Genomic DNA, 27,513 nt, shown 5'->3' with positions numbered 1-27,513 from the left:
TGGGCAGGTTTGTGGCAGCATTTACAGGAGTCTCCACCCTCTTAGCGGAGTTTCCACTGAGCGGCTTCTTGTCTTCTCTCAGCGCCTCTTCTACACTAATATGGCGGTTGGTGGTTTTTTTTTTTGGTTCTTAGGTTTTACTTTATTTTGCACATGAGTTTCGTCAGCCATTGTTGCACCAGCTGATAAAGAGTAGGCCTTTGTAAAGTCATTCTTTAAGAACATTTTTATGGCTAGCTTTTAAGCAAACATTTTGTAAAGGCCTAAAAGTTTGTAAATCTAAGAGGATTTTTATTTTAAATTTTTACATTAAGACATGGTTTTGGCTCACGAGTATTAAGAAATCAAATTGCAAAGCTGATGCAGAAGCACTTAGGCGGTGGTGGTTGTGTTAGCCTAATTTAGTCATTTCAGTGCATCTCTAACTTGACCACAGGCAGCTTGCAAGGTGCATGTAATTCTTTTTACTGTTTCCAAAGCATCACTTCTATCTCTTGGCCATTTTTTAATCTAATTGTTTGACATATGACTGGGAAGACAAAAGCAGCAGGTGCATGAAACATATAGCCTACCTTATCGAATTCATTCCCTTTTAAGATGGCTTCCTGTTTTTGAGGAACATTGTGACTATGGCAAAGCACAACACAGGAATGATGATGGCTTCTAGCTGTACCTTATTGCCTTGTCTGTAGAGTGAGATTAGCACTGCACTGAGCCCCTGGCTTTGGCAGCAGATTTCTTTCTTTCCAGCACACTGCTGTCTTTTTGATGCACATTTTCATACCACCTGCTTTCAGCATAAAAAAAGGTCCCCTGCTTTGTGTCTTGAGCTGACCTCAAAACTGATTAGATTTGTGACAAGATATTATGGCTTATCAAACTAATTTGATGCAGTCCGAAACAGCACAATGTTTTGTCACAGTATAATTTGTGTGATTGCATGGTGCAGTCTTGTTGACACGTCGGTTTTGCTATACCTGTTACAGCGTGCAAATTCACAAATAAGATTCTGTGTATAAACCGGCATGTCTTTTGTGTTCTGAGACTGTTCTGTAAATTCACAGCCACGATTTTTAACCTGCATTTGTTTAACTTTTTTTGACCCTTTAAAAATTGGTTTAGACAAAAGTTATACTGTCAGTTCTTTTCTAGGTAGCTGTATAGTTTATATAACACTTCTCATAATCAATTAGAAGATTGTAGTAGAGAGGATATTCCTAGAGGCCTCTATAAATTTGTTTTTATTTATTTTTTGAATAACCACTTATTTTGTCTGTCAGGTCTAGATGAGTTTTCAAAATACCTTTTTCCTTAACTGGATTTTATTTTTTAACAATTTATTAAGCTTTGCTCAGTAGTCAAGTCTGGGCATGATAAAGGACATTTCTATGTAAAGGGAGTTGTCTTTTTGTCATTGTGGGTTGGCTGAACGTCATCACTGCCATATTATCATATGATGCATATTAGGGGTGGAAGAAAAAATTCGATTCAACGAACTATCACGATTCTTTTTAAAACAATTTAAAAATCGATTGGTTTACCTCAGAATCGATTTTTATTAAATTATTTAATTTTTCCTAAGAGGTGGTGGGGAGAAGTTAGCGCTTTGTAATTCCAGCAATGTATGTTTGTTCAACTTGGAGCAGCACCACACAGACGATTAGCATATGACATCAAAGTACCGCGAGAGCCATCTGTTATCTGTAGCTCTCGTGGTGCTTTTGTCATACACCGATCGTTCTGTGTGCGCAGTGCCGCAACATTAGATGACCGTCATATACTAGGGATGAAACGGTATGAAAATTTCTTATCACAATTATAGTGACCAAAATTATCATGGTTATCAGTATTATCACGGTATTGTTAAAATGTGCTGGAGATGTTTAAAAATACAGACACACAAATCCCTTCACCAAGTTTTATATTTACAAAATCAACAAAACAACAAATAAAATGACTTTTTGTTTGCATAATCACTAAAACAATAACATTACCAATGATGTTCGGATTTTAAATGAGAACAGTTTAATAGCATGTTCAAATATCTAATGTAAATTTTCAAATAAAGCAAAAAAAAAAAAAGTTTCATAAACGGGTAAACCTCACATTTCAGCCTTTAAATAAAGAAAAGTGTTACAAGTGGACAAAGCAGAGCGATTAAGATCACTTCCTTTAGGTATTACATGGAGCGAAGATGAAAAATAGTTTCTGAAGACAGTCAGAACCTTCAGAGGTACATTCATATAATTAATTCATTCATAAATTCATTTGTATAATTCCCTTAGCACTCTTTTAAAACCTTCCAGTTTTTCCGCCCAAGTTTCACTCAAAACGAAACTACTCTGCCCACGTGAAACTGTTACTTAAAACTGTGCTTTATGCTGCACGTTATTTATGAATCGTGACTTGTTCAAATCGCAGTAATCGAATAAGGTTTTAATGATAATGAAAACATGAAACGGTACTACTAACCGTGGGGAATTTTATCAAGATTTATCGTCAAACCGGTAATCGTTACATCCCTATCATATATGATTAAAGTCGGCGCGAGAAAGCAAAACCATGACGGAGGCAGAGAATCAAATCTCTTCCAGAATTCTTTCTGCACATATCGTATCAGCACCCAAGTATCATGATAGTATTGAATTGGGAGGTAGGTGTATCGTCCCATCCCTAATGCATATATACAAATCATTGATCCACGGTGAGTTAATGAATCTATGATTCAGTGGGCCCTTCTCCAGCGCTCTTCTGAGAGACTGGTGAGGAATGCAGACAGACAGGCCTCAAGAATGTGTGTGGCATTCAGTGTGTACCTCAGGTGTATTTATAGACCACTAAGTATGCTTTACACAGATTTTTATTTCTGGCCTTTATGACATAAAGTGTCCCGTATTCTAAATTAGATGTGCTATTTAAACAGCTAGGCTAAATAGCTACTTCAACTTGATGACCATTGCTTTTTTTTATGCCCTTTGTCTTTTGTTACTTTCTGCATGGTGTGGTTCAGACATGTTAATTATGTGAAAGTGACTTTTCCTCTTAGCAACTTAAAAACACCTGGAGAGATGGGCCATTTATTCTCGCACTGTGTTATCCTGTCTTGAAGCAGGACCCATATTTCCTCTGGTTTTCTGAGAATGGCACCGGTGGCCTCTTTAATGTTTATTAATACCCAGAATCCACACTCTTGAGTGGCTCCGGTCTAGCAGGCTGAAGGAGCGAAGTTCATTCTCTGTGTGTCCGGTTTTCCTGTGTAACACGACTTCTTGACCTTCTGGTGTCATTAGGTGTAAAATCATAGTGATTTTTGTCAGTTCACGGTTAGATATTTACCCGAGGAGCCATCTATTGTTTAAAAAAAAAAAAAAAGTAATATTTCAACCCAGGTCTTTGGCTGAATGTAGAGCTTGGTTATAAAGTTCACCTTACGTATTTTATAAATGCATGTGAATAATCTTATTGTGAATGTTTCATTTGTTTTAACCCATTTTTTTTACCTCTTTGCTGTGGCATACTGGATTTCTCCAGTCAATTACTCCGCTTAAAGGGCACCTCTTATGTCCCTTTTTACAAGATGTAATATTGGCCTTGGTTGTCCCCAGAATGTGTCTGTGAAATTTCAGCCCAAAATACCCCACAGATCATTTATTATAACAGCTGGAAAATGTCATTTTTGGAGTGTGTCTAAAAAAGCTGATTTGGAGTGTATGGCTTTAATACAAATGAGCTGGCCCCATCTCCAGAAGAGGGCGTCACGTATAAATCTCTCTGCTTTGCATACCTACAGCAATAAACAGCTGGTAGACGCAACATAACTGAGAGCGAAAGAACTGGTGTTTATCCGTACATATGGGGAGTCAAATGCACTGAAAGTGGGATAAAACAGCGCGACGTTACAGAGCTCGCGCTGCGACCTGTCATCAGCATGGATCAACTGACCGAGCCGCGCGAACGAATCTCGCTCTACGAACGGCGTGAACTAATCTCACAAGCACGGCGCTGATCAGTTAAAAATACTTAATGTACGCACACAAATATGGTTAAAACGCTAAGCACTATAACGACATTCCCCCCAAAAATGGCAAAAAAAAAACAAAAAAACTGTGCGTGTATAACAGCCTACACTTGAAATACTTAATCTTTGCATCACACTGTCAAATCCCTCAATGAAATCTGCTAAAAATAGGTCGCGATTATGCCGTATGCTTGCCTCACGTTATCATCATTTAATTTTAGGCGGTCGTTAAACAGAAAATAAGGAAGAGCGTACACTCAACATAAACCAGTGCATAGCTTATTTATTCAGATCAGCTGGAGCAATGCAGAAATGGAAAATAGACTGACAGAATTTTTCATTTTCATATAACGTTAGCCAACATATTAAAACACAAATCAAAAACAATAGGAAAGTTTATCAAGGAATAGCATTAAAACGACTTTTAAAAATGTACTTCATGTTGGCTATATTGTCTAAAAATTAAACAATGCTCGTTTTACTTACTCAGACCATGCGCATTTGTTCAGTGAATTTAACATGTTAACGTGGTCTGGCGAAAGACGGGACTAGAGGCGATTCTGCACTTGAAAAAAAAAACACGCTCGGCAGGAACTGAAGTTACAGGCACGCAGAGAGATAACTGCAAGCAAGCAGACAGTTTCGAAAAGAGCCTGGAAATCCCGCTCCACCACCGAAGTGGGTCTTCGTTTAGAGGAATAGATGGCGCGGATGGGATCGCGGACCGCAGCGGCGGGTTGTAGTGTATGACATGATTGACATTTGCTGGCTTTGGCTAGCCTCCAAGCTAACGCATACGTGCCTGTATTGAATATGATTACGCATCGCTCCAGTAGAGTTATTGTAAGCCAATTTGACATTACACAGTTTACACACAACTTTTCCGTTTCCTTCTAATTCAAAATAATCCTACACCTTGCTGGTCCTACACCAACTGACATGAAGAAAAGGCATGCGAGGTCTGAGGTAAAAAATGTAGTTTCCGCCCAGATATGCTTTTAAAAATATTTATATATTTAAATATTTTGATATTTATTATTTTTCAAAAGTTTTATTCTAGCTTTTAAAATGTTTTAAATGTAACGTCAAATTTATGGTAATTTTTTCTCTCTCTCGTGTAATCGACTACTGATTTCAGTGTCTATTGATTACTGTTTAGTCGACTAGTCCCGCACATCCCTAATTTCTACCAGGAGTTTCTAAACACAGATTGATTGATTGATTGACACGCAACGAACTGTCTCACACATAACATTTCCAAATGTGTTTTTGTGCAATATTCATGGCGTGAGCACTTGTAAATTCAAGCAGATCAAAAATTATTAAGCTGTAAATACAAATGACAAAGGCAACTTTCGGTCAAGTTGTTTATTTTCATTGAGCTATACTTTCACTATCATCACTGTTGTTTCTAAGCTGAAAAGCAGAAAATTGTGCTTCATTTCAGATCCGTTTTTCACTCCGGGCATGAGAGCAGATAGCAAGCATTCTCCATTCTAATGTGTTTTTAACTGTATAATTGAAATTTTAACTTTATACCTCCACTATTACCCAGTCTCTACTGTAGTGTCGGTGTCCCCAAATCACAGAATGTACTGTTGCCGACATCACGTTCACGTTCTGACGACCCGACCTCTTGACGTGATGACGTAGATGCAGAGTAATCGGTTTAACGCGTTTACATGGCAGAGTTTTAATTTTGTTCGCTTTATAGAAAGGTTTAACCCACCCCTCTCAAACCAATTACAATTTCATTCGGTTTGGGCATTCTTATTCCGATTGAGGTGTTTATATGGAGCATTTTCATTCGGATTTAGACTTTTCAACCGATTACAATGCTCCATGTAAACGCACCTATTGTTGACGTTACATCTGCTTGAGTGCAGAGAAAATGAAGGACAATTTACAACCGCTGAGGGTGGAAACTATAGCAATGCAGGGCTGTCAATCAACCCCGTGGCCCAGCTCTCCGAAATGTGACATCACACTGCGGTGAGAATCAAAATGGCAAGCCTAGTAAGACTGACTTGGTTTAAAGGTGATTAAAAGGAGTGGGTTGATTTTTATTATTGTAGGGTGGTTGTGTTTACACACTGCCAACACACATTTATGTCCAAACACCGTGTAAAAGTGGATTTTGCATAATAGGTGCCCTTTAAAACCCACCCCTTTCTTACAATCGACTGCATTCAGATCTGCATCCATCCAGTCAACAACCAATGAGAGAACCTCTGGTGCTACTTACGTTACATTGCCACTTTAAAACTTTAAAAAACTTTTTAACTCCGAAATGGCTCAAAAGGGTATTTTTTTTTTTACTCCCCACCACCTTGAACAACTATTGTTGCCATGTAGACTCAAAATGATTAACACGAAGCAAAAACTGAAATTGTTAACTTTTTTTTTCAACTTTTTCACAAATTTTTCATTAATATTCAGCAACATTACATGAAGCAATGCTTGATAAACAGCAGTAACTATCTCCAAATATATTTCACCAGAATATTTTAATATATAAAAAATGTCACAACCTTTTTTCCCAGAAACGTAAAAGCTACATACTCGCATTGTTGCTCAAATTTATATTTCCGACAAAATTATTGTGAATATTCAATGTATCGCTCAGCCCTACCTGTACGTTATCAGCTGAACAACATTCCATTTTTACTACTTGTTAAACAGTGTGAATCCCTTTATGACAGTGCCAGTGATAGAATTACATCTGCACAGCCAAACCTCTTTTTCTGATCTCACGAGAGTGTCAATAGACCTACCTTTTTCATCTGTAATGTCCTGGTATGCAGCAAACAAAGCTGTGAAACTCATTGGCAGTTTCAATTCAGGGAGTTTAATTCAGAAGCAGTTGTTGCTTATTACAGTAATTGGTAAAGGAACGTGGACCCCTTTTCTCATGTGTACATTTGTGGTGGTTCAACTTGATCCAACTTGCTTTTTCTCTTACACGCCATACCATTAAAATTAAAGCATATTTGCAGCTGTTATGATATGAATGCTTGTGGCATGGCCTGTGGAAACCTGCGTGACTCTGCATATAAACCTTTCTGGAGCTAGTGTTAAGTTTACTGCTTGTGGTATTTGCTAAATGGCCTCAGATCAGTCGCGTCCTGCTTAGGATGGACTTGAGCTATCTTCTCTTATCTAGCGTTCAGGCATTTGCTCTTGCGTTTTGAGTTGCCGCTGAACTTTAACATGTGGCCTCCACTAAGTCAGTACAGCATTGGTCATGCCAACAAGTCGTGCAGATCTGAGCAGGTGTATCCTCACATTTCGCTCCCTCACTGCTTGATATCTTCCGTATACTTTGTAGTGGAAAATGAGTAGAGTGTGTTTAGCAGCGGTGCATGTTTGAAGCTGCGGAAGTTCTAGTGAGAGTGAGATGACAAGCGAAGCCTTTGCACTTTTGTTGTAAAGTGTGGCAAGTGGTAACACTTACACACTCATGTTCTCATGCAAGATTCACAGATGATCAGTATGCTGCTGTTCGTCTAAGTGGCAAGCAGACAGAAGTAGCAATCAATGGCAAATCTCCAGGGAATCCTTGTCACCTCAGGGACATTTTTCTTGTGCTCGCATGCATTCATTCTGTGTTTTTTGGGGTGGGAATAGCATGTGTCAGTGCTGTTGTGAGTTTTTCTGTGAATTGTCAATGCATGGGTGGATGTTTGCTCTCAGCAGGGTGGAGTACATATGTGTGTGCCAATTATGTTAGCACTGTCTTGATGAGATGCTTAGTTGAACATGACACTGTCTGTATTGCAGGAAGTCTGGAAAGTGTGTGCCTGCATTTATTTGACCAGAAATACAGTAAAAACACTATTATTGTGGAATATTACAATTTAAAATAACTTTTCTATTTTAAAATGTAGTTTATTCTTAAAAGCTGAATTTTTAGCAGCCATTACTCCAGTCTTCAGTGTCACATGATTCTTCAGAAATCATGCTGATTTAGTGCTCAAGAAACATTTTTTACCGTCAATGTTGAGAACAGTTGTGCAGCTTCAGTGTATCATGGTTTCCACAAAAACTTTTTTTTTTTGTTGAATGGAAAGCTCAATAGAACAGCCAACAAACTTTTGTAACATTGTCTTTACTGTCTCTGTTAACCAGTTTAATGAAATTTCCAGTTTCTCAATGTTTCTGAGAGTATTTGATACTACTGTTTGATGTTGCTTTTTTAGATCATTTGTTTTATTTGTCTTGAATAATTACTGGAAAAAATGTGACGCAATATTTACTTATTTGAGATATACTTGAAGGCTATGTGCAGTTGCTGTAACTTGTTAATATAAGCCTAGTGTGTGATATAGCCAGAGGTTTGAGCAAAGCATGAGCTGGCACAGCTCTTATCTTTTGGTTCTTTTGGGATCACTCTCTCCATCCCTCAGCCCAAGGCCCGTGATCTCGGAGTCATCCTCTGACAGCTCTGAAGGAGAGCGGGAGGCCTTGCAACTGACTCTGATAGCTCAGACTGAACTCTAGGGAGGAAAAAAAGCAAAAATGCTGTATCAAGTAGAAATGAAAAACGTGAAATAAATGTAGCATAGGTATCACTATCGATTTTTTTTTTTTTTTTTTTTTTTCCCAGTCAAATGACTTTCATTTCTCAAGAGTCTGTTTGTTGCTTTAATCATGGCCTATTTCTGTGTTCTGACATGCTGTGCTATGTACATCCATACACAGACCCTTTGGCCCATATCTACAGCAGGTTTCTGACTGGAATTATCATGAAGAATGAAGACACGGCTCCAATGGCCCAGCTGGATTTGTAACTCAAATCAGAGGGATCTGAAAAGGATCAGTGCTTTGCTGTTGGCATATTAGCTTTTCAAAAGCCCCGTAATCTGTTTCATTGGCTGAGGAGCATCCAGACGATGTTGGCAGGGTTAGCATGTTCTCAAATGCTGCTTTTAAATATTTTTTGTGATCCCTAGCTCTTTTTTTTTTTTTTTTTCAAAGCCATAAATAGTTAGGTTAAATTATATGTAAATATTAACACTCCTGTTACCCTGTTACCTTAGTGTTTATGTAACAACATGAGTCACACTTTCCTGCAACTGTTCCTGCAAATGCATTTTGTAGTAGTGCTAAATCCCTAAAATTAATTCAACATGAATAAATTAAGATGCTCTTACAGTATGGGATATGCTCAGTCACGCTACGTAAAACAGTCTGTACTGCTTCTATCACCTGTTTGGGCTGCTGTGTTCTCTGATAAAGCGCTCAATATCACTATGTACACTACACTCCTAGATTATGACAAGAGCAGCCGTATGGCCTTTCAAACTTTCCCAGCTGCATAGGGTCGAGGGAAAGAGGGTTCAGATGGAGGAAGGCATGGAAGAGAGCAAATGAAGAGATGGACAGACAGAGTTCTGTACCCAGTGACCTCTCATCTAGATAACAAGCAACAGTATTTCACAAAACAGTGGGCAACATGAAACTGTCATTTCTGAGAAGTCTTCCTTTTTTCCAGTCCTCTGTTCGTTCATGCACAAGGCAGCTGATGTGTGTGAGTGTTTGTATAAGCAGCAGGGGAACTGAGCAGGGTGAACGTGTGACACAGCAGAGCCTTCACACTGGCTCGCCTCCGGTGTTAAAGAGAAACTGAATGTCTTTCCGGACAGTTCCAGTTCTGCCTAGTTTGAACGTGTGACCTCTAAACGCTAGAAGGGTCTTGTGAGAGAAGATTGTGAGTAGTGTGTTAGTGCTGGCTTTGCGATTTACCAACTGAATTTATTGGCAGAAAGCTCCTAGTGATTTGTAACCAAAACTTGCTTTTTTTATTTCTCCTCTGCCCATCTGCCTTTTCTTTTCTTTGTGTCTTACTGTTTGTTACTTTGCACTCATTTTTTCCCCATCTGTTCTGGTAGTAGCAATTACAGGAGTGGCTTGCAAATGTGGTTTGATTTGCATGAGTTCCTGGTAAAAGTAGAGCAAGAGGAAGTAGGGCCTTCATAGGAACGCCATTTCACACCGCTCCATCCCTGACTGTATGGCTTCTTATAGAGCTTTTATTGGCATTGCTTACGCTTGGTATTTGCATACCTTTTGGCGATCAGTATTGAAAACATTTTGTCTAAAACCTCATTGTGAGGTGGTCGTATTTTTAGTGTAAACATGATTGCATTCTGATGTGTCCCTAATAAGCAATACTCCCACCTATAAATCAACACTAAAACAAAGACTTTGAAATGTAAAATAATTCTTAAATAAAATAACTATATTTGGTAGCAACAGTGTGCTGACATTTGTATTTTTGTGTGCTTTAAATACGTTATGTTAAACTGATTAAAAGTAACAGAAAAGACATTTGTAATATTACCAAAAAAAAAAAATGTTAATAAATGCTGTCAATAAATTAAGAAAAAAAGCTTTTAACATTGATAATAAGAAATGTTTCTTGAGCACCAAACCAGTACATCAGAATGATTTCTGGAGGAACGTGTGAAAGTACTGTAGCTTCACAGAATTAAGTGTGTTAAAATGTAAGAGGAGGACTGCTTTATAAAACTGCATTTCCAAACATTTACATTTTGTTTGTATTTACATTTTGTCATACTGAGTTCCGCAATCTATAAGTGGTTACTACATAGTAATAGGGGTGTGCGATATATATCGTCTGTGATTAATATCGTAATTATTGTTTTAACGATGTGCAATTTGACATTATCGAGTATTTAGCAAAAACCAAACAAAACACCCTACAGAGAGCACGCATTCATTACGTGAAGTCTAGACTAGAGCGCATTTAGAGTGTTCTTTCACTGCATGATTCAGTCTATTAAAATGCATTAAGAATGATCACAAAATTCAAGATATGAGGGCAGAAAATGTGTGTGTGTGTATATATATATGTGTATATATATGTGTATATATATGTGTATATATATATATATATATGTGTGTATATATATATATATATATATATATATATATATATATATATATATATATATATATATATATTTATATTTATATATATATATATATTTATTTATTTATTTTCATATAGTCACAATCACACCAAGAGTGCCGTTTTTTTGTTCAAAAATAAGCATGGTTGTGATACTGATTTTATACAACAGTTCAATAAACAATAAGTTAATATTAAAAGACTTACGTTTTAGACACCAAACTGCCTATTTTTGCTCCATTTCGCCAACATAAATAATTACAAAAACAGCAACAGCGTTGTTTTGCATCTCTGAGCAACATGACCGTTTCGTTCCTGAATGAATCAACCGTTAAATGATTCTGTTCAGTCGCAATGACTCACTTGTTAACAGTGACTTGCTTCCACCTACTGGTGATTTTAATTTCACATTCAGAGTATCTGTTCATTTTAAAATAATTTCAAAAATCAGTATTTAATGTTTTATGTTTAAAATATCAAAACATTATGCATTTGTAACTGCAGGTTAAAGCACTCCATGTCCTAAACAGTGTGTAAATACATTTAAATGCCACTTCAGATGCAACTTCTGCAAAGATTAATTTTGTTGATACTGGTTTCATTTGTTTGGTAACAGCCTAAATGTCTTTTCATTCTAACTGACTGATTAAATATAACAATTTGACACAAAAAACACATACTTTTAGAAAAGCATGGCTTCGATTTCACTTTTTTCATTTTAAATAGTGTGTAATGTTGCTGTTGGTGCATGAACAGTATCTGCAAAGTTGCTTTGCTGAAAGTTCAACGTAAGCGGAGATATCGTCTTTTAAAAATCAGGAAGTTTAATGCCTACAAAAACGACTCATATGGGACTACAACGGGATACTTCCCGGGTTGCATACGTAAAAAAAACATAAATTTGCATCTACCCCTCCCTCCGGAACATGCCAAAGAGGGGGCAAGGCCATGTTCTGCGGCTTTGTCGAAGAGGAAGAGTTATAGTGGAGAGTTGTAGCCATGCCGTCGAAACGGTGTTATTTTCACCCAGCTGTCAGGTCTTCTGTGTTCGGGCTTCCTACGGACGCTGTAGTTCGTCAACAATGGTTAAAATTTATGTTTGATTATGTTCCTGACAATTACAATCCTAATTTAGCTCTCTGTGCTGCGCATTTTACGGAAGACCGCTTCCAGAATCAAGAGAGTTCAGAGTTCAATGCCGGATTCACACAGAAACTATTACTAAAACATGGAGCAGTTCCATTTCTGAGGGAGTGGTTTCAGAGAATCAGGAAGTCAACCGGTCGTTCAAATGACAGAGGAGAAAGCGGCTTACAATAAAGGTCAAATATATGAAAAATAAGGCGTTTTTTAACAAACGAAACACGAAGACATGTTATATTGCACCCCATAAACGCAATCAAGCAAAGAAAAAAAGCAGTAAACCACCCACTTTAAATGTAAAATTGCCCATAAAAGGTAAAAATCAATTTAAACTTGAATATCAATTTAATATCACTGATGTGAACTGACCACACAGAATATAAAGAATATCAAAAACTGCAGCTGTCCACGGTAGTCAGATATCAGCACAATAACACTCGGCAAAATATCGTCTAATTATCCTTATCGAAAAAATATTGAGACATCTTTTTTTTTTTTTCAATATCACACACACCTACATAGTAATGCTTTTATTTAGCAATGTTTCCTTGCTAATATCACTTATTTGTTTATTCATTTCAAGTCATTTAATATATAAATATCAAACATTTAATGAAGAAACGGGTCATCTGTATAAGTGCAAACACTTTGTTCTTATGAATCTTGTTTTTCAAATCAGTTGAAAGACTCCCAAACTTTGGCCCAATTTGAATGGGGATTGTCTCTTGTGGGGACATAAGCGATTTACAGTGGTTAGTCTGTGATTTTTATTGCCGTCCAAATCCAGATTGTCTGTTTCTCTCAGTGTAAAAATCCCCAACTGAATTACCTGCTGTTTTTGACAAACACCAAGGTCGTGTGGTAATTTATTTGCCATCTGAATCCACATTTTACGTGATGGAATTGATTCAAAATTCACTGTTAGAATTCTTTCTGACCACTGCCAAACACTGTACGGTAACTGTTGCACTTAGTTGTAATTTGCATGCGTATTTATTATTGAAATGCTGGAAAGTATTTACATGAATATTATTTCATAACTGCTCCACCACAGCGAGTGGAAGCTGTTAAGAGCAAAAAGAAGATGAAAAGCATGTAAACATTTGAAATGGGTCATTATGGCAGCAAAAGGTATGCAATACAATTTTAAAATGTATTATATACAATTATATACATAAAATATACCAAGCAGCTTTGTTTTTATGTAAATAAGAGGTTGTATTGTTATTTCTGCTAATCTCCACATTTTTAATGACATCCATCATTTTGAGAGAGAGAATGCAAAATTATTTAAACCGACGTGTCTATTTTCCCATTTTTAAACAGGAGATTTAATAAACAGATAATAAATAGGATATTATTAAATATGAATTTATTCTCATTATACCAAGCATATGACTTTTTATTTACAGAGCAGCGCATTACCGGGTTCGTAGGATGACAGAACTAGCTTCTCCACTGTGAATAAATTATTTGAATTCATACGTTTTATTGTTGAAGTGCCATTTTTGCAGCTGTCCACATAAGAAACAATTACCATCCAAATAGGGCTTTTGTCTACAACACAGACTTCACAGGAGACACTTGTTAACACTATGGTCAGATCAACCAAGACTGATATTAATATCTGGTGTAAATGGGGTCATTGTCTCGTTTTCACCTCAGCGTCACAATAGCATCTCTTTCCAACCGTCCTATTCCTTTGTGTGGCTGTGCTTCCTTGTGCAGCTCAATTATCCTGTCTGAACCATTGGTTTACCATCAGGCCCTTGGGGAATGTTTTAAAAAAGCACTTGTGGTCTTCTAGTCCTGAGTGAGCCTTTTAGCTCTGGTCCTCTTTTGATAAGATAATCACATTCCTAGTCTTGCTGCTTTTTCTCTTTTGAAGAGACCACTTTCTTCTCTTTTTGTTGCCGTCTATTTAGCCTCATCTGTTGGATCTAGCATTCAAGACTGCTTCTTTCCTTCTGAGAATTGCAACTTGTTGACAGTCCAAGTCTTCTGATGTTCCTTTTTTTTTTTTTTTAATTGTGTGTCTCAACATGTCCAAGTCTCGTATTGTAAAGACTCGCATTGTGTGTCCTATTTTGTTCTTAATGTGGGTTATTCAATCTGTTAAAGAACAGGGAGCCAAGATGGATTGGTTACTTTGATGGGTGTCCTTTTAGTGTGGATGGGGGTGGCTAGTCGAGTAGAGAAGCGTGGGACTGTGAAACAGTTGAGGCTGTTTGAAGCTTTGCCTGACTTTAATCATTGCGAACGCTTTAGAGTTTTCAAAAACTCAGGAACAAGCCCTCCCTGTACTGTCCTTTTTCATGTCAACCTCTCAATCGCTCTCTACCCTTGTTTTCTCCAGTGTGCACTGCTTTTGATTTGAAAAAGACTGCATTTAAGAGGCAAATGTTGCATTTGCATGACACAAGACATTGTGTTTTGTGCCACATCAGGATGTAGGTGTCTTGATGTTCTAGACTTGCTGTTATCACCTGCCTGCTTCAAATTGCCTTTTTCAATAGGACGAGTCACTGGCTTGCGTAGCAGCAAGGATGAATCATCAGTCAGAGCTGAGCAGTAGTACTCTTTAAGATGTTCAAAGGGATTTACAGGATATCTAAATGACTGCTCATTCAAAGATATTTCGTTCTCCTCTAACTGTATCTTCTTTCTCCCTCTCTCCAGCATTTCTGTGTTGATTCGGATCACACATATATGGCGTTTGTGACCGTCTGCGGAGAGTTCTGCCAGGCTCAGCACCTCACCTTTGTGGACAAGTGAATTGTTAGCCACCCGCGGGACTACGCTACCCAGAAGCCTCCCTGACAGCCAGCACACTGGGCCCAGTCTGTCTCTTCTATACCCTTTTGGGATCCCGTGTAGTCCTCAAACACGCCCGCCTGACTTCCTCCCTACAGCTTTCTCTCCCTGTAGCCAATTAGAAACTCTTCTCCTGAATGGGGTAATCTCAATTGTCTGAATTGGATGACTGAAGGATAGTCTCCTTTTTTCTTTAGTTTTCCTTTCAAGTTTCTCATCCCTTTTTTTTATGCATCTTTTGAACATCGTGGACTAGATCACCCTCCTTTTGACTTTTGTTTGTACTTCTAGTAGTCTAGTGTCCACCCTCCATTGCACCCAGTATATATATATATATATATTTTTTTTTTTTTTTGTCTGTATTTATTTTTTTCATACTGCTGAAAACTGAGCCAAAGATTTTTTTTAAAGAAACAAAGGAACAGGAATTATAAGTACTTCATTGTAATTGTTTTAAAGACGTCTTGCCAACATGAACCGCCCTGCCGCTGTTGAGATTTCCTATGACTGCATGAGATTCCTCATCACACACAACCCCACCAACTCCACTCTCAACAAGTTCACTGAGGTAAGAAATCCGTCTAGATCCCCCTTTTGTGAATGAGCTTGTCATAAAAGGGGAAACCCAAATATCCTTACTCGCATGTTTCACTCTGCCTCCCTCCTTAGGAGCTGAAGAAGTTTGGGGTGAACACATTGGTGAGAGTATGTGAAGCCACCTATGACAAGGCACCAGTGGAGAAGGAGGGCATCCAGGTCCTGGTGAGTAAATATAATTGAAGATTTGAAGAACAGTGTTTAGGGGGAGGAAGGAAAGAAAAGGCACTTATTTTGCCACACAGAATGACACAGTGCTATTCTGCAAGATCAGCTGTCCTTGCTTGATTAAAAAGGCACATGTATGCCTAGGCTACACTCTTGGGAACTCCCAATGGTAATTCACCGGCACAAAAGGGCAACTAGTTTCTTCAGCCAGCTAGTCCAGATCTCCCACACTGGCCCCAGGCCATAGTTACTGTTAAGCCCTGTTCATTACTATTTACTGTGCCTTTTATGTTTACGTTTAAATGGTAAATATTAAGCTCATATACACTGCAGTTCAAAAGTTTGTGTCAATAAGATAGAAGACAAGAATTTTTTTCAGTAAATTGTTCTTTTGAACATTCTTTTCATCAAAGAACCCCGAAAGAAAAGTATCACAGCTTTCACAAAAGTATTAATCCGCACAACTGTTTTCAACATTGATGATGATGATGATGATGATGATGATAATAATAATAATAATAATAATAATAAAAAGAAATGTTTATTTAACAGCCAATCAGCATGGTAGAATGATTTCTGAAGTATCATGTGACACAGAAGTCTGGAGGAATGGCAAAAAATTTAGCTTTGCTATGACAGGAATAAATTACATTTTTAAAATATCCAAATAGAAAACAGTTATTTTAAATGTACAAATATTCCACAGTATTACTGTTTTTACAGTATTTTTGTTTAAATAAATTAACATAAGATTGTTCTTTTAAAGACATGAAAAAAAATCTTACAGACCACAAAATTTTGAACGAGAGTGTAAGTGAGAGCGTGAGACGTCAGAAAGCTTTTGTTACTCTTTTCTCTTAATTTTCAGTTTGATGTGCTCCGAAAGCATGTCAAGCTAAAAAAATTCAACATGATGTTTCACATTTTTACAATTTTCCCCATGAAAATAGAAATACTCGTGGTATTGTATAATGAGGATTACAGTAACTGTGCTGCAATTTTAGTGATTGCTTTGTCCATTTTGCAATGGTCTTTTCTGTGACCTGATCTCAAAAGGGCAACTGAACAAGCAATATCTCAAACATGCTCCTTTCCCTCTTCAGATCAAGTAGGTCATTTCACCCAGTGCTCTACTGATGTCACCAACAAGTGCTGTATGCGGGTGTGTCTAATAAAGACATCTCATTCTTAGTGGCCTGTGAAAAAAACTTACTCAGCGTGTTGAGTCTTTATTTACACTTGACATTATCTTGTTCTGACCCTGCTGGAAAAGATAGATGGATAGATAGATAGGCCTCCCAGTTTATTTACCATCTGTAATCACCTGTACTCTGCATGCTAGGTTGGTAAACAGAAGATATATTGACAGCTACAAATGTATTAAAAGCAGCTATATATGGAGATGTAGGCAAGTCAAAGTTTCTTATTTAAAAGAGGAAATTTCAACCTTTTGCTTTTGTTCCCTTTTATGTATTTGATCATTTTCCATGACCTTCAGAATGTTATTTGGAAATTATAAGGAAGCAAAGGTGTTAGAAGGGGAACAATATCCTTACTTCCTTAAAGAGAAGGTACAGAGCAGTTTAAACTTTGCTGTCACAGTAGGGTGGTCACAGTCAACATAGTGTGTGTGTGTTGGTATTTGTGATTTACGGGGACACAAATTTGTTTAATGACATGGCTATGACAGAAGTAATACAATTTGAAGGTGGTTTATGAATCTCAAGCCTATGTACCCATAATTCAAAAGGCTTAAACATACTAAATGGTGGGTTTTTTTTTTTGAAAATCTAAAATTGCACAAAGTTTCAGGGGTAGGGTTAGGTGTAGGGTTGGTGTAGGGCAATAGCACATACAGTTTGTACAGTATAAAAACCATTACGCCTATGGAGAATCCCCCTAAACCACAAATACCAACTTGTGTGTGTGTGTGTGTGTGTGTGTGTGATGCATGGCCCATGGCATCTAACTGCAGCTGTAATCCAATACCTGAGAAAAGATTTGCATCCCTGCTATTCAAGTTCAACACAGTGCACCTTGTCCATTTTTCTTTAGAAGTGGCTCACTCACAATTGACACAGGGAATAGCTAAATAAAGAAAGAATATGGGGAACTAGGGATTGCATGTTTAAGAAGCATAGAAAGTGAGAAACTGCTGTGAACTGAAGCTGTCTGCGGGTCAGCAGGAGCACAGCAGCCCAGACAGCTGCATAGACAGTCCGTTTCCATTATCTGTCATACTCGCCCACACACGCTTTCTCTTTAACGTTTCAAAGCACCAGTCTTCTCACACGCTCAGATCTTGGTATATTCGAAGAAGAAATTGAAAGCAGGCCGAGATAACTACATGAAACTGTTGATAATTAATGCTGTCCTAAGCTGTGTTTAGTGATGCAAATGGATTTACCAGAAAACCACCATACTCCCTAAGGATGACATTAGACTTGTGCGTCATTTCGGCGAACCCGATACGTCTTGCCGCAAACTCCTCTCTGTCCTCTGCACTCCTCCTGACGGCTCTCCTTATTGATCTTCTCTTTCCAGCCTCACGTTATATCTTAATCTCCTTGGTCTGTCCTCTCCTGCTTTGTCTTGGCATATTTCTCTCCTCTCCTCTCAGCCCTTTCTCGCTAGTTGTGCGGTTTGGCTGGGAGAAGGCCAGAACTCTGTGGCCTTCTGCCCAAAAACAGTTCATGAGAATGTTCTGCTCTCCCACAATGCCTTGCTCCACAGGCAAATTCTGCAAGGCCTAATGTGAAACATCTCAAGTTCTTCAGCTGTTTGACTTTGCGAATGTTCCCTCCAGTGCTCTGAGATGTACACAAGACATTTAAATTGTTTCAGCAAAATCTAAATTGCTGTTTGTATTTGTTTTTTTTCATGGCTGCAGGACTGGCCCTTTGATGATGGAGCTCCGCCCCCAACCCAGATCGTAGATGATTGGTTAAACCTGCTGAAGACTAAGTTCCGAGAGGAGCCAGGATGCTGCATCGCTGTTCACTGTGTTGCGGGGTTGGGCCGGTTAGTGTTCTATTTTCAATGTGATTTTTGTAACTCAGAGGAGAAAAGGGTTAGTCCCTCCTTCAATAGCTCTAGTGATATGACACATGTATTGTCTAAAGAAGTCTCTTATGTTTACCAAGGCTGCATTTATGTGATCAAAAATACAGCAAAAACAGTAATATTGTGAAATTCAAAATAGGGCTACACGATATTAGAAAAAACTCACATTGCGATATTTTGTATTTCTGCGATATGGAGAAAAGGGAAAAAAAACCACCAGATGACTTGAAAAGCTCTATTTGAAGTAAAAAAAAAAAATTCCATGTTTGGGGTGATTTTGTAGGTGAGTAAATCAGCATAGAAAAATAAACAAATTACAAATGGAGATAAATATAATCGAACAAAGATATAAATTAAATGAACAGTACTTTATATTTTTCCGGTAAGTCTAAAACAGGGGTGTCCAAACTTTTCTTGAAGGGGGCTGGATTTGACAATGTGGAAACACTGGGGGCGGATGCTTCTCCCTATACATACTTTATTTATATATATATATATATATATATATATATATATATATATATATATATATATATATATATATATATATATATATATATATATATATATATATATATATATATATATATATATATATATATATATATATATATACATATATATATATATATATATATATACATATATATACATATACATAGGGCTGGGCGATAATTCGATAACGATAATTATCGTGATATAAATTTTCCTCGATAAAACGATATGAAGAGGTCGATAAATGTTCGATATAATGTTTATGCGCCAAAAGCGGAACGAAACCGCGCCACTGATTTGAATCATGCAACATGGACCGTTTATCCACTCGGATCAAAGTCAAACTGCCATGCGGCGCGAGCTCACTAGAGCAGATGCGTTTACTCGCGGATGAGACGTCACGCGAGCAGTAAACAGCGCTGTGAGATCGAAGCGATTGCATTCAGCAATGAACACACATTATTCTGTGATTTTAAACTAGTTTAGAATCAAACACGAGAAACACTATGTGCAACAAGACAGTCAGAAGGCTTTCAAGTCTACACATCGCCATCATTTACCATGGATTTACTGCAGTAACACTCACTGCACCATGGTATTGTGGCAGAAATGTGGGATATTCGCATTGAATTTTATTACAGGAGTAATGGTGTAAAATTGTAGTATGTATTTGTGATTAAGCTATAGCATGTGTGCATTATACTGAATGTTTTTATACTACTGTTTTTCATACAGGCTACCTAAAAACCATATAGTTATATTTTTTTTTACCATGGTATTGAGGTGTTATATGTGTGGTTTTAACTGTTTATCATGATTTAAATGTATGCTACTATGGGAGACCAATGCTTAATAAAAAATAAAAAAAAACACTTGGTCAGAATAAATTTAACCGTATAAAACTGAGGTTACTACAATTTGTACAGATGTTACTGATTTTGATAATGAACAAAAATTTACCTCTGCATCCTAATTCACGCTACTGTCAAATGTGAATTTCTAAGAGACAAAAAAGTGCTTATTTTTATTATTATTATTATTATTAATATTATCAGGCAAACCAAACCTGTTTCTTGATTTTAAACAATATCACTCATTAGAACATGCAGCACCTAAAAAATACATTTTTCTAGTTAAATATTTATTTTGTTAAGAAAAATTAATGGTCTAGTTTCTACAACTTTCACTTTGGAGCAAAATTCTGGCTTTAAACTTGAAAGAAATAAAGATTTGACATTTATCGTGATAATTATCGATATCGACTGATATGAAAAAAAGTATCGTGATAATTTTTTTGGCCATATCGCCCAGCCCTACATATACACACACATACATACATGAGAGTAGCTTGAGTTGACAGTAGCAGTAGCTTGAGTTTTGTTGAGGACATAAAAATCGGTAAATATCTTTTTAAAGCTTTAATAATTATAACATAGAATGGCTTTATGGTATTTAGTCTTAACACATTTACTTGGTATAAATAGAAAGCACAAAACTTCTTATATCAAAAATGTCTATAATTTGACATTTCATAACTCCCTTACATTATATTCAATTGGCCTATATATCTACATTAATAATATAAGAAGTTACTGTTACTACAGTAAATCAATTGTAAATGTCAGTGATTTGTGGATTGAGAAGTATTCTTACAGCATTGTTGTCGCACAATGTTTCTCCTATTTTCCGCATTAGTGTTGAGAATGTCAGCGCTGTTTCATCTGCTTTTGACATCTGTGGTTTGTATGGAAACCTCTGCTCCAAACTCAAACGCTTCTCACAGCGCCGTCTAACGTTAGTGGTCTCATGATCGAGATCAGTCAGCGAGTAAATGCATTTGTTCTGAGCTCGCACTGCGTTGTCTTTAGGCAGAGCTAATAACGGTCCGTGCAGAGCGCTTTAAACGAGTCGCGCTCTTCCGCTTTTGGCGCGTTTAGGAATTCGCGTGCGCTAAAGAAATGAGAGCGCATATGAGTTATCAGATTATCAATCGCGTTTTACTGCTACATCTGGTCTAAAATTTTGTGCTGCCATCTTGTGTTGACATTGTGAAACTGCATAGGCCTATTTTGTAAATTATGCTTGGTGGGCCATATATAATAATAGACTATAGAAGACAGCTGCGGGCCGCTTAAAATTAATCCATGGGCCGTAATTTGGATACCCCTGGTCTAAAAGTATTCAGGTATACTGGTTGAATAATCAAATGTAAAATAACACTGCATAGTCGTCACTGTATAAATTAAATCTAATAAATCTGTGTTAAAGACACTAAAGTGATTTTCCTCCTTTGTGTTTTTTTTTGTTTGATTAAAGGTGCAATAGGAGATCTCGGAAAATGCTAACTTTAGCCTGATAGCACTGAAAACGAACGTCCCACCCTCCCTGCAATCGCCGTCCAAAGCCACGCCCCCTGAATGCACATGAGCTCAAAGAGCAGAATACCAGAGACAACATTAAATTACTGCAATAGGCTGCATCAACGGTTTCCAATTACAGTCCTCGTGCCCTCCCCGCTCTACACATTTTATATGTTTATCTTATCACGTCCGACAGTTGTTCTATTCGACCGTAAGTCATAAGTGCCCTGCGAAGTGGACATCACCAGATATGCCGCCATGATTCCAGTTCAAAGCGAGTGTATATGTTCCATACAAAGGGCATTAAAGTGTGCGAGACGTGAATTTAAATTGTATTTAATTACAGAGGTATATTATGTCACACTTCACACTTCTCTAAGTTTCGTCTGTGTGTGAAGACGCTGTGCAGCGCAAATCCGTGAATAAATGTTCCGAAGTGAAATAAACTTCAACAGATTTCCCTGCTCAGGGAGTAGGGAGCAATGAACACTGTGTAGGGAGCATGTCAGTCGGAACACAGTTAATGAACGTAGTTCACTTCTAATGAGCTGGTTATCTGAATCGGGTGTTAACTAAGCGAGACATGCAAAATATGCAGAGCGGGGGGCACGAGGACTGGAATTAGAAACTGCTGGACTACAACATGTCATTCACCAGTGAGAAAACTTTATAGCACAGTTAGTAAAAGTACTACAATACCAGGAAGGAAGATCGGGTTGTTGATGTTTGCCTGCCATTCTGGCTCTGTCTGCAATAGTGTGCGTGAACGCGCTGATGACGTATCCTGCAGGTTGCGCAGAGGTATCAAATACATACGTTGACAGGCAGGTAGGAAAGCCAATTAAAACCAATATACTATCCATTTTCTTTATCAATTGTTTACCTTCACCTAAGCCATAAGCAACTGTGTTTACAAGGATGCTTGCAGAGACATGCATTTTGACAGTTTCGCGCGTATGTCATTTCAGGCACAGATGAGAGTAAATCCCTCATTCGTTTTATGGCGTACTGACCCAAAGTTCAAAGGATTTGCAGCGGTCTCTTTGTTGCGTCCAGTTGCGAAAATGATCAGTATACTAAAAATTGCACATCCTTCGATGTGACTATTGCGGATGTGCGCATCGCGATATCGATGCTGAAACGATATATTGTGCAGCCCTAATTCAAAATAAGTTTTCTATTTGAATGTTTTATGAAATTTAATTAATTCCAGTGTCAGGTGATCCTTCAGAAATCACTCTAATATGCAGAAACAACTTATTTTCATCAGTGTTGAAAACGGTTGTTCTGCCTAATAATTTTTTTTTTTTTTGGCACCTGATAATCTTTATTCAGGATTTTTTTGAAGAACAGTGCAAAAGAACAACATTTATTTAAAACAATTTCTTTAAAAAAATACTGAGCCCAAACAAGACCATAAGAATGCTAAACACATTCATAAGGTGTACTAGCTCCACTCTGTACACCCTAGGAATGGGTAACAACCAACTAGACGGTGAGACTGACTCCAGAATGTGTTTTTTGTAAATGTTTACTCAGTCAGGTAAACCCAACACCTGCCTGATTATACTGGGCTTCTAGTTAAGATAGATGAGTTGATTAGTTGCTCAAGCAGCCCATGACTTGTCAAAAATTTGTTGTGTAACAATTAGCCTGCATATGAGACCCACTTGTGTTCTCAATAGGGCTGTGACGGTCGCCATGACAACCGCGATGTCTATTGCCACCGGCGGTAGTGTACGTGACGTCACGCACTCTATAACAAGCATAATACAAAGTTTTGCATACAAGTGTAATAGTAGTAACTGTTGCAAACCGTTTTTATTAGACTAGAAGTCTATGCTAATTCACAAATTACCTCAAACACTATACACGGCATTTCCTTTAGATTGGCAGGTTTGAGCGCAGGAAAATGTTTATTCTGCGTTCAGCAAATTTATTCCGTGTTGAGGGATGGACCTTGTTGGGAAACCAAATACTACATCGCCGATCTGGAATCATTTCCATTCATGTCACCCATCCGCGTTTGTACAAGTGTCTTCAAGTTCACGCGATAGCAAATGCTCGGCTGGTCAGGTTTGTATTGGTGAGGCTCCAAACTGGCCAAATACAAACGAGACGGTGGTAAATGGAAGATGCTAACAAGAAATGTGGCAACATATGCCGCAATTCCTATTCCACAGAGAGCGTGTGCAGACAAGGAGTTAACGCAACCGCTTGCTTGGTGGCGGAACAGTGAACAGTGTCTACCGTACGTGACCGTTTTCACTCCGCGCCCAACAGGTTGAGTCTGTCTACATGACATTTGAACTTTGTGTCAGTATGTCATAAATAGGACGAGGCAGTTTACTGTAGGGTTTTATTTTTCGTATCATGTCGCGCAGCATCCAGTGTAGACAGCATCACTGTCCTATTTTGTCGTGACTCGCCGCGCCGGTCGCGTCCCTTAGACAGGGTGTAGTCTATTTAACTTTTCTATTTAACTATTATTTCTTTGGTATTTATTTTAGTGCTTTGCAGGCTGCGTGTTCACTGACGGAAGTGCTAAAATAAACACATACGTTTGTTAATAGATCTCTAGTCTCATTTATTTTTTTTGAGTTTCAAAATATTATATATATATATATATATATATATATATATATATATATATATATATATAATTAATATCACAACACCGCGCCACCGGCGGTAGTTGGTCCATTACCACCGCGGTGGTACAAATCTGCCACCGTCACAGCCCTAGTTCTCAAACTCTTCAAACACTTGCTGACACACACACACATAACAGTAACCAGTCTAAACTTGAGAACGTAAGCGTCTGTGACCTGCCGGTTGTTAGTATGGTGTAACCAACATTGTGGGCAGTACAGTGCACTCTGTACTCTTGCATTCATTTTCCTAAGCTCAGTTTACACCAGTTCCTTTAGGGAAAAACAGCAGCACCATTTAAAACAAGCCTGTGGTCATACTGCTCTCCAAGCGCAGAAGTGTTTTTGTTGTTGTTGTTTGTTCAGCGTTTTTTGGGGAGGGTGTGTGTGAGAACTCCACTACAGACTGCCTTCTCAGCTCTTGACCTTTTTATGTACACAAGCATCTCAGAATATAGTTTTCTCTATGAACACAAGCACACTTGTTTATGAGCTCCCAAAGAGGGTACACACTGATTTGATCATTGTTGATGCAGTTGCAAAAATTCATGATCCTAAAAAACAAGAATTTTTTGAGTAACACTTTTTATTTATTTTTTTTTTAATCTTTTTTTTTTTTTCCATCAAGCTATAAGTTTAATTTGACTGAAAACTTGCATTGTATTGAAATTTGTTTTGTCTCATTTTCATAGAGCACCTGTACTGGTGGCTTTAGCCTTAATTGAGTGTGGAATGAAGTATGAAGATGCGGTGCAGTTTATAAGACAGTAAGTAGTTTGGATGATTTCTCCTTGATATACATTTGACATTCTAACGTCTGTTTTAAGGTTGGAATACACCACAAAATGTTTTAAATCTTAGCAGTTTTTAAAACACCAGACATCAAACACTTGGTAAAACTGTGCATCATGCATTAGTTGACTGAGGATCATGCATTACCATTACCTGAAGTAGTTGTGAACACAAATACAAACAGAAATGCATGCCTCATTGCTAGAAGACGCATAACAAATGAAAACAGTGTGTTCTACAATTGGCTCAAAATCTTAAACAAGTTTGATATTCTCTGACTGGATGGAATCATAGTCCCGAAGCTAAAAAAAAAATCTGAGTCTGTGCCCCTCATTCCAATTGCCCAATATTTGCAGACGGGCTAACTTTCTGCAACTAGCATTGACACCTGTGGACTGAAGTGTCACATAAATCTGGTCAAAAGTCATTTCAGCCTTTAGTAGATTTAAACTGACCTAATGTTTTTGTTTGTTTTTTAGGAAGAGACGTGGAGCCTTCAACTCCAAGCAGCTTCTTTACCTTGAAAAATACAGACCCAAGATGCGTCTGCGGTTCAAGGATGCCAACGGTCACAACTGCTGTGTCCAGTAGTGCGTCATTCTGTCAGTCATACAAAACAACAGTGGGAAGTTCAACCAGGGTAGAGGGGAGCAAGAGCTGTGGGTTATAATTGTGGTGATTTTATCAAATGAATCATGGCTAATCGATCACAGAGATGTAATGAATGAAAGCTGATCTATGGATTCACCAGCAGTATCAAAAAGAAGGGTCAAAGCACACAGATGAGCCCACAACCTGGTTGGTTAACCAGCGTTAACAGTCACGGGCAAGAATTTTCACAAGTTCCCCTGATTTCCCAAATTTCCGATAATGGGATGACTTTTTATTTTGTGTTATTTCAGAAAGAGTACTTTGAACCATGATGAAAAGATTTACATTTGCTGTCATTGTTGATTTTTATTAAAACTTTTATTGTTGGGCATGTTCCTTTTTATTTATTTTATTTTATTTTTTTGTAATTATTTCCCCACACAATAGCCAATTTTGTTACAGAAACAACTCTAAAGTAGGCATATTATATTTTTGCACAAAACAAAATTTTTAAGAAGTTCCTCTCCAATGCAGCAATTGCCCCCTTTGAAATCACTTTTAATTTAGGGTTAGCCTGGGTTTTAAATATGTCAGCTGTATTTATTCACTATAATTAGTGTGTCTTGTCAGGCGTGTGGGTGGGGTCAGGACACTTTTCTTTCTTTCATGGAGCCATGTTATTTTCTCTCGTTTTCTTTTATCTCTGGGGAGTGCAATATTCAGTCCAGCTTAGAAAAGCCCTCACCCTTAGGACCGTCCTACATCCAAATTCAAATACAGGAGGATACTTGGCTTGTCTTAGGTACTCACTCTCTATAGTTGCTCAGTAAAATGCTTTACTGTTGGCCTGACTGTGACACCCACACATAAGGAGTACACTTTATCTGTCACCCTACTGTTCAGCCCACAGACACTGAAGGAAGTGAGGCAGGAGACTGGTCAGCTCTGGGTTTATTTTAATTTTTGTTTGTTTGTTTTAATCGTTGTGCCCATTTTGAAAACACCCCCACTTCCATCTTGGTTTTAAGACAAATAAATGAACTGAAATTGATTCTGGCCTATTTTCATTTGTGTTCTTTCTTGTAATATGTTATTTATTTACTGTGCTTGGCAGATGAGTCACTTCGTGATGACTGATTTTTATGGCCACCTTCAAGATAACATGCGAAATTATGGCGGAAGATAATGTGAAAAGTAATTTGGTGAAAGTGATGTGTACTGTCACCTGCAGCTGAAAGAGAAATCAATCAATCTGTGTGATTGCTGTTCTATAAAAGAGACAGGAAAAAAAGATGTGTGTGTGTCCATTTAAACGGTACATGACCCAGAATGTACCACTCTCAATAGTCGTTTAAAGACAAACCAAATATGACTCATTTGACTCCATGAGGCTTTTCCACACCAGGACTTTATGGCCAGAAAGGTCCTGACTGATCAATGACTCATGTACATAAAGGAAACAGCTCATGTGGCATTTCTAGTGTGAAGAGTGATAGTGCAGATGGAAGATGACTAAACTCTTGAAATATTTAAGTCAGTCACATGGTAGAAATCCACAGGAAGTTGGGAAATGACCTATTTATTTTCCATCTCTACACCTGCTGACATAATCCACTGGAATCTGTTATATGAAGAGTCAGATGTAGGACAGAATGTTTATCATTTATTTGTTGAGTTCTAATGCATAATCAAATTAAATAGGAAACCACAGCACTAAAGCGAAGGTACAAAGATGGAATTCCGATTATCCAGATTGCACAAGCCTGAGCTGGTCTGTCTTTATCTGCAGTGCCATCTGCTGGATCTGCTCGTGCGCTGGTGAGGTTATTAGTTAGAATCGCATTTAAATGTGTTTGTAGAGCTGAGCGATATGGCCAAAAATTATCA

At 37.8% G+C, this 27,513-nt stretch overlaps 1 protein-coding gene across 1 annotated transcript in view; it reads left to right on the top strand.

The window, feature by feature from the left end:
- The window catches only part of ptp4a2b (protein tyrosine phosphatase 4A2b), a 29,954-nt gene extending 3,277 nt beyond the window's left edge, over positions 1 to 26,677 (top strand). Inside the window, exons 2-7 of the mRNA XM_058753494.1 lie at positions 14,775 to 15,051; positions 15,369 to 15,477; positions 15,579 to 15,671; positions 18,565 to 18,695; positions 24,936 to 25,010; positions 25,515 to 26,677. Of these exons, the coding sequence (XP_058609477.1) occupies positions 15,047 to 15,051; positions 15,369 to 15,477; positions 15,579 to 15,671; positions 18,565 to 18,695; positions 24,936 to 25,010; positions 25,515 to 25,626 (525 nt within the window). The 5' untranslated portion in view covers positions 14,775 to 15,046 and the 3' untranslated portion in view covers positions 25,627 to 26,677. The remainder of the gene's footprint in view (positions 1 to 14,774; positions 15,052 to 15,368; positions 15,478 to 15,578; positions 15,672 to 18,564; positions 18,696 to 24,935; positions 25,011 to 25,514) is intronic.
- The last annotated feature ends 836 nt before the right edge of the window (positions 26,678 to 27,513 follow it).

This window comes from Onychostoma macrolepis, chromosome 19 (assembly GCF_012432095.1).
Source record: "Onychostoma macrolepis isolate SWU-2019 chromosome 19, ASM1243209v1, whole genome shotgun sequence".
Classification (NCBI taxonomy): Eukaryota; Metazoa; Chordata; class Actinopteri; order Cypriniformes; family Cyprinidae; genus Onychostoma; species Onychostoma macrolepis.
The sequence above is the reverse complement of the archived record's forward strand: the minus strand, read 5'-3'. Positions and strand labels throughout refer to the sequence as shown.